General features: G+C 36.6%; 1 protein-coding gene across 4 annotated transcripts in view; it reads right to left on the bottom strand.

Moving 5' to 3' along the window:
• The window catches only part of AP4E1 (adaptor related protein complex 4 subunit epsilon 1), a 94,600-nt gene that overhangs the window by 61,524 nt on the left and 20,273 nt on the right, over positions 1–12,803 (bottom strand). For 3 of the 4 annotated variants that reach the window (XM_079913738.1, XM_079913737.1, XM_079913739.1), the window contains exons 9-13: positions 6,770–6,892; positions 6,558–6,667; positions 3,095–3,234; positions 1,942–2,054; positions 1,716–1,834 (exon numbers count right to left, since the gene is read on the bottom strand). In XM_079913738.1, coding sequence (XP_079769864.1) covers positions 1,716–1,834; positions 1,942–2,054; positions 3,095–3,234; positions 6,558–6,667; positions 6,770–6,892 — 605 coding nt within the window. The remainder of the gene's footprint in view (positions 1–1,715; positions 1,835–1,941; positions 2,055–3,094; positions 3,235–6,557; positions 6,668–6,769; positions 6,893–12,803) is intronic. The other variant, XM_079913740.1, reaches the window with a different exon arrangement.

The following is a 12,803-nucleotide window of genomic DNA, read 5'->3' as shown; positions in this document are numbered from 1 at the left end:
TGGACATTCTGCAAGTCAACAGTATTCATCCAAAGAAATCAATGTCATGAAAACAAAAAGAAACTGCGCATCACTGTAAAATAAAAGACATTAAAAGACATAGCTAAATGCAATTTGTGAATCTTAACCTGATATGGGATTGGGAGGAGTAGAAAAATAGTCATAAGAGACATTTTTTGGACAACTGGATAAGTCTGAATATGGACTGTATATTGGGTGGTATTAATGAATTAAGGTCACATTTCTTAGGTGCAATAATGGTTTTATGGTTATCTAAAACATCACTCGGGAGATTCACACTGAATTTTTTATAGGGTAAGTGTCATGAGGTCTGCAACTCAATTTTATTTTTATTTATTTTATTTTATTTTATTTTATTTTATTTTGTGGTACACGGGCCTCTCACTGTTGTGGCCTCTCCTGTTGCGGAGCACAGGCTCCGGACATGTAGGCCCAGTGGCCATGGCTCACAGGCCCAGCCACTTCGCGGCACGTGGGATCTTCCCGGACCGGGGCACGAACCCGTGTCTCCTGCATCGGCAGGCGGACTCTCAACCACTGCGCCACCAGGGAAGCCCCTGCAACTCAATTTTAAATGGCTCAACAAAACAAACTGTATATAGGTAGACCTAGCTATAGATATAGATGTACTGGGTTGGCCAAAAAGTTCGTTCGAGTTTTTCCATAACATCTTAGGGAACCAAATGGATACAGTAAAGCAAAGGTGGTTAAAAGTATTAACTGGGAATCTAGGTGAAAAGTATAGGGGTATTTATTATGCCATTTTTTCAACTTTCCTGTAGATTAGAAAAGAATTCTTTAATAAAAGTCTGGGTAAAATTATGGTTAACATGCTAACATTTGACAAAACCATAAAATATTAAAGTGTGAATATCCTATGACCCAGAGCTGCACTTCTCCAAATCTCCCCCTAAAGAAATGCTCACTCATATGCACAAGAAAGAATATACAAAGGTGACAGGATGTATACGATTATGTAGGTTTATATAACGTAAAACTGTGACCTTGTTTTGCAGAGACGATCTCCTTGCTGGCTTTGATGAAGCAAGCAGCCATGTTGGGAGGCCCACCTGGCAAGAAACTGAGGGCAGCTCTTGGAGCTAAGGGCAGGCAACAGTCAACAGTCTGAACCTCAAACCCTCAGTCTTACAGCTGCAAGAAACTGATTTCTGCCAACAACCACATGTGAGCTTGGAAGCAAATCCTTTACTAATCAAGCTTCAGATGAAACAGCAGCCCCAAGTGACACGATGATTGAAACCCTGAAAGACCTTAAGCAGAGAACCCATGCCTGGACTCCTAACCCACAGAAACTGTGAGATAACAAATGTGTGTTGTTTTAAGTTTGTGGTAACATTATTATGCAGCAATAGAAAGCTAACATAGCACAGATATATGAGTATTCACATATTCAAAAATAGATTCACATAGAAAACACAACAAATGCATTGTAGACACAGACAGGCATCTAAATAAATACCCGTATTTAAAAGACTAGTCAAGTGAGATGGCAGAGAGAATGAATAGATAAGTAAATAGCTAAGTGATAGAAGGTAGCCACTGGTAAAGAAAATTGACAGCTGAAGGAGTTAACTGAGTAGAACTGAATGATTTCTGAAGAAATATATTATTAGTATTTGACTTTATAAAAAAAGAATATTATAAACATTTATGATTCAATGTACTTTGCTCACCCAACTCATAACTTGAAGAAATCTCTGTGGGTAGAACACATTTTCCACATCTAGTAAAGTGAAATAAGACTGAACTGCATAGAGCCTTAATTGTTGATTTTCTGTTTCATCATCAAAACCTACAAAGAAATTAATATACCATTTTAATTTCTACTAAATTCTCTAAGGACTCTGTAATAAAAACATTTAATTTTAAAATCTTTGCAGAATGCAACAGTTTACTAACCTTCTGCTAGCAGTCTCAGAAAGTTATTGGGAATATCAGGATGCATAACATCTCCTCCCACTGAAAATACAGCATTCATTGTCTGAATAAACCACGCATTATCAGGAGCATATGTGTCCACAGTGTTAAGAACAAGTACACTTCCAAATGCCACTTATTAAAATTATCCTTTCTGTATAAATCTTAAAAAAAATAACCCTCAGTTCATCCTAGTTTGGCATTTATACCTTTAACTTCTGCCAATAAATTGTTCTCTACTCCAGCTTTATGTAAAATAGGTGCTCAGTAAAAGCTTACTGAATAAACTTAATAAACCAGTTCATGGTGCTTTATCTAGCACCATATATTGCACATAACAGGTGTCCAATAAATAACTCTGAAATAATTGAAAGAAATGTTTCAGCTAACTATGGACAAAAACATAATGGAAAATGATATGCACTTCAGAAACTAAATGTTGTGATGTCTATCTGAACAAGTTGTTGACCCTCTTTTCTAATCTGTTCTTCTTCAGTTCTAAAATTCTATCATTCTGCTGGCCAGAGCTATAGCACTGGTTAGGACAAAACTATACTTAAGCAATTTCCAAGATACTTTGATCAGCATTATTCATTCATTCAATCTTAGATTTAAACAACAGACATCTTAAAAAGAATGATGAGTAACCTCGTGACCTGCAAAGTTCCTTTGACTTTTAAGAAACAAATGTGAAGAAAAGTAACATGTGAATGGAGTTGCCAATTACTTCACTGTGACAATTTCCAGTATAAACAGTAGTGTAAAGGATAAATTTTAGCATCCTGATCCCCTCAACAATCCCCTGAAAACAACAAGAACTTTTACTCAGGAAAGAAACTGAGTAGGAAGTAAAGTCAAAGACAAGGAGGGACTCTAAGAGGAATCAGACGAGATTCCTGTATCCTCCTGCTGATAATACTGAGCAATGGAATAAAAAGAACCAGGAAAAAAGTCATCCCCTAGGAAGTCTACACGAATTCTTGCTTCTGACAGCAAGAGAGGCTTGAATATCAGGAATGGAAGTTACTGCTGGGCCTCTGAACTCAACCTGCAAGTGACCATGTCTAGAGCAATTATTTTAAAGTCACTGTGTAACTAAAGGTATTTTATGACTCATGGTCCAAACAAAGGATATTTCTCAGCCAGCTCAGCTATTTTGCCAACCAAATTGACAATAATATATTCTTCTTTGCTCTGATGTAAATATTCAAGCATTTTCTGGACAATCACTGTTATATTCTGTGCATTAGTAATTCTGTAAAGAAGTTCCAGAGTCTATTTAAGAAAGAAAAATAAAAATAGTATTATAAAACTATGCATGATAACAAATAAATACTGTAACATATAGGTTTGTAACAGTTGATTCTTCCACTTTTATGTAGCTCTACTGGGCAGTTAATAGGTGCTCAAGAAATGCACATTTTAACTGAACAGAACTTAAGAAAGGTAAGACTATTGTCAAAAAAAAAAAAAAGAATTATAATCAATTCCAAAGTCTAAAAGCCTTCTATTGATATAGATAATAATCATCTGACATCTCTACATGACAGGCCATGTAAAGACTAAAAAGTTAAAAGGTTAATAATCTATTTTCTAAAAATGTAACAGCTTCTTAAACCTACATTACTTATACCTGTGTGCTATGCATGTGCACGTGTGTGTGTATACATGCATACACATATAAAAATCCAGTCTTGCAAAATGCTTTTTCCACACTACCCGAACAACAGAAAACCACACTTGAATGGATTTGTCAGCTAAGGGCAAATGGTCTCTAATGGATGGATAAGGTAGTGCAAGCACTTCAAACCCCAGCAAGGCCTACGTTCAGAATCTCGGGTATCAAGGAAGAACCATTTTACAGCTTTCTCAGTGATGAGGCATATACCTCTTGCTGCCTGAAGAAAGATGAAGGAAGACCAGTACCAGAGTAAGCTCCCATTTGGCTGGCTTTCTGAGGCCCTACATCAGGGTTGTAAAAATATCACAGTTCCCAGAAATCAGTAGGAGACAAAGGGCAATAATGAGAAAGCATCGTTTACTGGCATTTCAGGAGCAACAATATTAGCTGCAGGAGAATTTCCACATATCCTTCTCATCAAACTTGTTCATCTATCTTTAGGGTTCTTTCTAATTTTTCAGTCCTATACCCAGGACTTCAAGTACAAAGGACAACAGATTTTGAATTTTTTTTAACTGTTCCAGTTAATCCTTAACACCATTTAAAATCTATAAATACATAGGTTCCCCATGTATTTATAACTTTCAACCTATGAAGCTGCTTCAGACATGCTTCCTGTAGACTCTATATGTCACATATTTTAAGATAATCTACACCAAATTTACTTCCTACTCTAAGACCATGAAATTTAGCATTTCCAGGACTGAATGGGGACTGGTATTATGAACTGCATGGCTAGAGGTCTTTTCTGTTAACTCCTTCTTGCCTTCTTTTTCCCTGCTATGAAAGAAAAGTAATAAAATCAGGTAAAAGGGAATCCCAGCCCCAAGCAACAGGTCACTCCATACCCCAGGACCAAAGTTCTTGCCATATGGTTACTGATGGAGGTTAGAAGTGACAGTGGCATCGAGGACACAGTACTGCAGTACCTTCTTGGGGCACCACTGATACTCAGTACCCTTCCCCAAAAATTCAAGCTACTTTTCTCACTACAGATCAGACTTCATAATTTTAAAAGTTGTCTAGTTTCCCTTTGACCCTCATTTTTAAATGAGATCCCAATAAATAAATACAGCAATAAGAAAACTGTATCTAAGTCAACCGTGTTCAATTTAGTACTTAACCACACAAAGAAAATGCATGCTCTATGTCTGTTCAAAGTGGAAGAGCAATATAATTATTTGTTACTGTCCCTTGGCATCTTCTCATTTTTCTACAATGTCCACACATAGAAATTAGTACATCTGTAAACTTCCTGGATTCATTCAAGGCAGGTAACAATTTTCAGAAGATTAAAAATATGAATGCAAAAAACATACATGTATATATATGTAGATGGCAATTCCTTGAAAATATTATTTCAAAAATAGTACTAAAATTCAAAATTCATAATCTTATCTTTTAAAAATTATAGTTGTTTAATGTAATACAGTGTTCTCTCAATAAACTACTTTTAATTCACTGCTTTTAAGTAATTTAGATGTTTAGTAGATTCTTTTTATCTTTATTATTTTTAAAATCAGAAATAAAACTATCTACTCTTCTTACCTAGGTCCCATATACCATTTTAAATGAAGGTATAAAGTGATTCTCTACATAAGAATTAACAGATATACCTACATGGACACCCAAGTAGATATTGAAGCAATTTTATAAAAGGAAAAAGTTGAAAAAAATTATATAACTTTCCTTCCAAAAAGTTCAAAACATTTTAGGGATATCTTTATTAATTCTTTCAACATTCCTACATATTCAATAGGGACTGTATTAGCCTAGTTTATAGATGTTAATAATGGAAAAAATTAATCATCATAAATAACTTCTTAAAATTGTACTAATAGGAAGACCTGGGAATAGAGTTCAGGTCTCCGATTCATACAATTCTTGGACCAAAAAAGATATTAATGAATCCTATACAGGTAACTGGACCTAACTCCTCCAACTCATAATTTATTTTTTTATTATTTTTTTAAGAGTGCTCTTGTCTTGACAGCATTTGTTTCATTTTCTATTTATTTTTAAAACGTATTTATTTATTTATAGTTTTGGCTGTGTTGGGTCTTCGTTGCTGCGTGTGGGCTTTCTCTACTTGCGGTGAGCGTGGGCTACTCTTTGTTGCGGTGCGCAGGCTTCTCATTGGGGTGGCTTCTCCTGTTGTGGAGAGCCCATGGGCTCTAGGCGCATGGGCTTCAGTAGCTGCAACACGTGGGCTCAGTAGTTGTGGCTTGTGGGCTCTAGAGCACATGCTCAGTAGTTGTGACGCACGGGCTTAGTTGCTCTGAAGCATGTGGGATCTTCCCGGACCAGGGCTCCCCTGCACTGGCAGGCGGATTCTTAACCACTGCGCCACGAGGGAAGCCCCAACTCATAATATAAAACCATTATTGTCGCAGACATAGAGGATGGATTTGAGGACACGAGGAGGGGGAAGGGTAAGCTGGGATGAAGTGATAGAGTGGCATGGACTTATATATACTACCAAATGTAAAACAGGTAGCTAGTGGGAAGCAGCTGCATAGCACAGGGAGACCAGCTCAGTGCTTTCTGACCACCTAGAGGAGTGGGATAGGGAGGTTGGGAGGGAGATGCAAGATAGAGGAGATATGGGGATATATGTATATGTATAGCTGATTCAGTTTGTTATAAAGCAGAAACTAACACACCATTGTAAAGCAATTATACTCCAATAAAGATGTTTTTAAAAAATAAATAAATAAACCATTCTTGTAAGTACTGACACAAGTGCTTTTTAGAAAAGTTCCTTAAACTTCAATAGAAAGAATAAAATGCACTCAAAAGTTAAAACACACACGTGTGCACATACACACTGCCCACCATTTTAATCTCTCTCTATAATACCAACAAAAAGTTCAAAAATTGTAACACTTCACATACATTACTCAAAATACCAGTTTACCTCTCTTTTAATAATGGGATCAGGATGGTCTAAGCATTCAATTATTGTCATCTGGTGTTGAAGAGCCAGAGTGGGATCCTGTTGGATAACATAGGTAAGAGCCTTCAATCCTAGAAGCAAAGATTACATTATAGAAAGTGACATAAAACAAATAACCAGCAAATTTCAAAAACTCTCTTGGTAATTTCCATCAAAAGAACCAATCATCTTACCTAAATATTTGAGATTTATTTTAGGTGACAAAACAAATTTTCCAATGCACTTGGCAGCCTTCTCAAGTAATTCCGATTTAGGATAAATAGAATAGACTGTATGTACACATTCATACAGAATAGCTACAGAAATAAAATATTATAATGTCAGGGATCATATTAAGGCATAATAAAAGAATATATCTGTGTAGAACTCCTAACAAAACAAACTAATTGGAAGGTCAGTTTTAGTCAAAATTTTTCAAAGATAAGAACTTTACTGTTTTCAGGCTTTATACAGTTGTTAGGATTACGTTACCACAGTACAATTTAAAGAGAATGATATATATTAATAGATAAGAATGATATATTCAGTCATGCAACAAGTATTTTCTGAAACTTCCTATGAGCCAGACATTGTTCTACTAGTATGGATACAGCGGTGACAAAAACCCCTGCCCTCAAGGAAATCACATTCTAACGGACACATAATACATTCATTGTTCCCATATAAATAGATACTTCCAACACTCCTTGAATGCTTAAAATAATTTATTCTTAGGCATTTTCTACCACTTTTACATAGAAACTGTATATGTAGTTTATTTCAGTGCAGTTTATTTCAACATAATCATTTCAGGATGCTCTAGCATTTATTTCAAAATAGGGCCACTACTCAAAAATCTTCAAACCACTTTTTAACAATTAACCTCCAAGGATATAGAAAATCTACTGAACATCTTAATAGTGTTCAAATTTGATTTTCTGGTCTCATCAAAGATCTGATAGCTATAATAGATGATCAAAGTGGATACTAAAATTTTCTTCAAACTCTCTTAAAGAGCATAAGTCAAAGAGCTGGAGCTTCGCCATGGTAAAGAAGAATCATTTAGGCACCATTAAGTCCTGCATGTCCTGTGGAATCACAGAATGAGAAGTGAGACACAGAATCAGCAGACTTAAAAACAGTTCTACTATATAGTTGAAGCATATCGTGTCTTTGATAGAATCACTCCTGCTCTTTTTCCAAAAGCTTAAAACATAACAATCAAACATTTGTGTACAGGATATAAGATAGATCCTGAATATTCAACTAACTATGTTTTACACTGCTAAGCTGTCTATCAATTGATACACATATAAATTTCTGGTAAAAAGCTTTACATAAATAAATACTTTCTAAAGAAGGAGAGAGAAAAGAAATCAGAAGGAAAAATTTTAAGAAATAAACAACTCTTTAAGAAGGGAACTGACTTTAATTAAAGGAAAACCTACAAAGTAAGTCAACTGAACCTAAAAAGATTCTTTATATATCCAGATGTTATGCTGTAAAAAGTCGTTACTCTGTGCTATGAAAAAAGCTGATTTTATGACTTCACGAAGTAAACAGAGAGAGCCTTAGTCAACTAACTTAACTAATCAACTAAGGCAGGAGTAGGCAACACATCGTTAAACACAGCCCTCAGCCTATCTTTGTAAGCTGTGAACTAAGAATGATTTTTACATTTTTTGAGATATAACTGACATATAAAATTATTACTTTTAGGTATACAATTACATTTTTAAAGGTTTAAAATAAACAAAGGAGAATATATGACAAAAACCTATATGACCGACACAAAACCTAAAATATTTACTATCTAGCCCTCTTTTCAGAAAAAGTTTGCCAAACCCTGAACAAACATGCTAGTCCTAAGTAAGATTAAAAATGATGATGTTCCATTTTCTATCATAACTGACATATTTTCCTTTACGGATTTCTACCGTTTAGAGCTCTCCTATCAAGATGTTTTACTGACAACAAAAGCTTCTCATTACCCATCTAAAACCTAAACTTTTATATTTAGATGCTCATAAGATTTCTGAAAAGCTAGTTTAGGTAAAATTAATAGTTCAAAAATTGCACTTATTAGTCAACCTAGGCATAAATGAGCTGAAATGAACTTAACAGGTTTTTAAAATTATTTTTAAATAATTTAGAGGCTAATAGCCTTTATTCTCCAACTCTACAAAAGTCTAAGTCCATAAATGAAAAAGCAATTACTCTGCTGTCTCCTCACTGCAGTGGTTAAAAGAATACAGTAAGTCCCCTACATACGAACCTTCAAGTTGCAAACTTTCGAAGATACAAATGTGCCCCTGTATGCCAGCGGTTGTACTGTACTACCGTACTTTTCAAGGTACTGTACTGTAAGATTAAAAATGCTTTATTTATTTTTGTGTTTGTTTTTTATGTATTATTTGTGTGAAAAGTGTTATAAACCTATTACAGTACAGTACTATATAGCCAACTGTGTTGGTTGAGTACCTAGGTTAACTTTGTTGGACTTACGAACAAATTGGACTTACAAACATGCTCTCGGAAAGGAACTTGTTTGTACGTAGGGGACTTGCTGTAGAGCTTCTAAGGATTTCTAAAGGTAAAATGCATCGTGGAGCTTTGTTTACTCTTCCAGAGGAAGCCAGGTTCTAATCAAAATACCATCAAGTAAAAAATTAACAAATTAAAAATTAATAACATTCTAACATTTGTGACACTGTGGTTTTATCATAGATATTTTGGGTAGGATTATGCACAAAATTTGAAGAAGTTCTACTGACACTGTATCCTTCAGACTAGACTTTACTTTCATTTTAAATAAGTTAACTACTGTCACCACTCTGGCAGGGAGATGCGGGTACCATGCAATAAGGGTGGCAGTCCGCTCTGCCTCCTTTAACACTTGGAGAGGCAGGGGATGCTGGTTCCTCCTGGATGGGGGATGGAAGTACCCTGCCTGGAAGAGGGAGGTGCACCCCGTTACTGCTCCCTATACGACCTGCATTGAGATTAAGGGGGTGGCCCTGGTATACGTGACCAGTTTAAAAGCCCTAACTCGTCACTAGACTTCTTCTAACGCCACCTCAGGAAAGATGGGAGGGGTATCTCATTATTCCCTGCTCCTGGATAATGTGAAATCCAGGCTTCCCACATCATCTCCACTGGCAATGCCAGGGAGGGTCCCCCTTAACATCTGGCAGGGATGAAACTGCAGCTGCCCCTCTTGGTCTTCACCACTAGCCCCGTGGGAGGGTTAGGGCACCTCATTGTATCTGGTGAGGGTGGAAATCTTGACTCTCCATTCAGCCTCTGCCGCTGTGGGTGGTCCACAGTTTTTTCTGTGTGATGCTTGACTGTAATAGAAGAGCTATTGTCTAAAAGTTTTCTATCTTGCTAGTTTGCCCTTTTTCCCTTAGTCCTTTGGCTAGAGAGCAGGCTTTTTTCAGGGCACTTTTGTCTGCACCTGTTGGCATTTTCAGACTGCTGGCTCTTCAGTACCCAGTCTGGGGTATATGAGGCAAAAAGCCCAGGGTACTCACCTTGGTGTTGTTCCTTGAATGCAAAGGTCCCTAACCAGTCTACCTTCATTTCTCCACCTTTCAGAGTCTTATATGTTTATTTTACATATAATGTCCAGAGTTTTTAAGGTGTACTTAGTGGGAAAAGTACTTCTATCTACTTTTGATGGTTCTATCCCTTATACTCCATTTTATGTAATTCTCCCAATTTACCAAACAGTTTACTAAAAATGTCTTTCTCATCTTATCAGTACCCTGCCCAAAACTATTCCATACCTCCAGATTTATACAGTATAAAGTTCCTTTGGCTGCCATGGGAGAACCTCCACAATATGGGCTTCCCACTGCTTCACTATGAACTGTCCAAACAGGCTGGCAAGTCACTGTTCTCTGAAACTGTTTTAAACATGCCCGCTTCTGTACCTTCTCTCATGTTCCCTCTGCCTTAGAACCACTTTTAACCTCCCTTCTGGCTATCTTAATCCTATCTTTCAAGGTCCTATTACATCAATAAATCTTTATGTGCCCTGAAGCCCAGAGTGATCTTTATCGCCTCTGGATTCCTGTAATATTTACTGACTTTATCTCCCCTTTGCATTCTGCCTTATACTGATATTATGCTTTCATAAATAAGTTATCTTCTCCATTATACTGTAAATTCCTTGAAGGCAAAGATTATATTTAATACTTCATATCCTCTACATCACTTTATGCAATGCCTGGCACATAGCAGATACTCAGTAAATGCCTCTGATGTGATTTATTTCTTGATTTGACACTAAGTTACAATAATGAAACTTTCATAAAAATACAGTTTAGGGCTTCCCTGGTGGCGCAGTGGTTGAGAGTCCGCCTGCTGATGCAGGGGACACGGGTTCGTGCCCCGGTCCGGGAAGATCCCACATGCCGCGGAGCGGCTGGGCCCGTGAGCCATGGCCGCTGAGCCTGCGCGTCCAGAGCCTGTGCTCCGCAACGGGAGAGGCCACAGCAGTGAGAGGCCCGCGTACCGCAAAAAAAAAAAAAAAAAAATACAGTTTAAAAAATATTAAGACTGAAACCCAATAAGATAACTGATAAAAGTAAAATAACTTTCTCTTCCTTCAATTCAATTAAAACATATTACTCACTGAGTAATCCAGTGCCAGATACTGGGATATGCTGGCCAATAAGACAGACACAGTCCCTGCCCTTATGAAGTTTATAATTAAAATTCACATTTTTAAGTAATAAGATATTTATATTAGGTTTACTAGAGAACACTCTACCATTGATAAACTCACTGTAAGCTATAAACTGTATCAGTACAAATACGGGGGGGGAAATGTAGAACAAAGAGAAGATAAATAAAGGAAAAAAGGGAAACAACAGAAACTAAGTTGCTCTGGCAAGGTGAAACGCTGGACTGACAGACTACAAAGAAATAAACTGTTGGCACTGGTCCCAGCAATCTTAATAAAAGAAGGATGTCCTAATGGAGAACATTAAAAAATATTTCCTCAGGTATACAGTATTCTCTAAATCGAAAGTAGTAACAGTGGTTATCTCCAGGAGGGGGAACTGGGTGGTGGGTCATAAGGGTCAAAGGGACACTTACTGTTCACTGTATACCCTTTTGTACCTTTTGAATTTTGAACCATGTGCATATATTACCTATTCAAAAAAATTTAAAAATTAAAGCTGAAATGTCAATTACAGAAAGAAAAAAAAACTTTCTGCAAGGAAGAAAAGCAGAAAATTGATTTTAAACAGAATTCCTTGAGAGCCTTTCAAACCCTTATCCTAGACCATGATTATATCTCAAGCAAAACTTTTTAATTTACTTTAGCTGCCTCCAAAGATTCTGACACTACTCTGGATACACTGACAGCTCCTAGCCAAACCACCTGCCTCAATAATGATCATCCTTATCTCTGGCACCTTATTCTTCTCATTACATAGCAGGATCCTAGATGATGTCAACTATTCATTATACTATATACTTATAAGGGCAGGGCCTGTGTCTACCTTATTCTTCCCTTAAGCTCCCACACTTACCATGGAGGAATACGTTAAGTCAATCAACTCTTTCCTCAATCTGTACCTAGTTTACAAATTAAATTTTTGTTTTGTAGGCATTCAATAAATACTGGGTGAACAAATGAATACACCACACTTATTACCTTAATTACCATTTATACACGCAAAACAAATCTATGCTTCAAAATTTACTATCCCAATTCACTACCACGTGCATTATTTTTTCCATACTAGTCTTATGCATGCAATCCTTTCTTATTCCTACTGCATTTTTGTCAAGCACTTTTATTACAGTTAAACTAGTTCAATTTCTGCCCTCTAGTCTACTCTGCGCTTCTACAACCATTGTTCTTAAAGATCCACAGTTTACCATTGTCTGAAAGAACAAGTAATGCTCTCCATCCCCTACTTCACGGTATTTTACCAGATTAAGAATGACTTCTCATTTGAGTTATACCTCTCTATACCTCTTCTATTGCCCTTCTCCATACCAGGTGAGATTCAAACTGTTTTACTTCTATCCTTTAAATATCTCCAAATATCCCAATTTCTTCAACGAGCTTTTTCAGGCTGATCAATAAAGAACTAAGAGTTCTTCCCTCTGGCTATTAAGACTGGAAGTTTTTTTGGTTACTTTTCTCAGTTCTCCTCCCCTCTTCCCCCATTTTACTCTTGTCTCTTATCACTAAATTACTTTGTA

Source organism: Stenella coeruleoalba, assembly GCF_951394435.1.
Source record: "Stenella coeruleoalba genome assembly, chromosome: 2".
NCBI classification, from domain to species: Eukaryota; Metazoa; Chordata; class Mammalia; order Artiodactyla; family Delphinidae; genus Stenella; species Stenella coeruleoalba.
The sequence above is the reverse complement of the archived record's forward strand: the minus strand, read 5'-3'. Positions and strand labels throughout refer to the sequence as shown.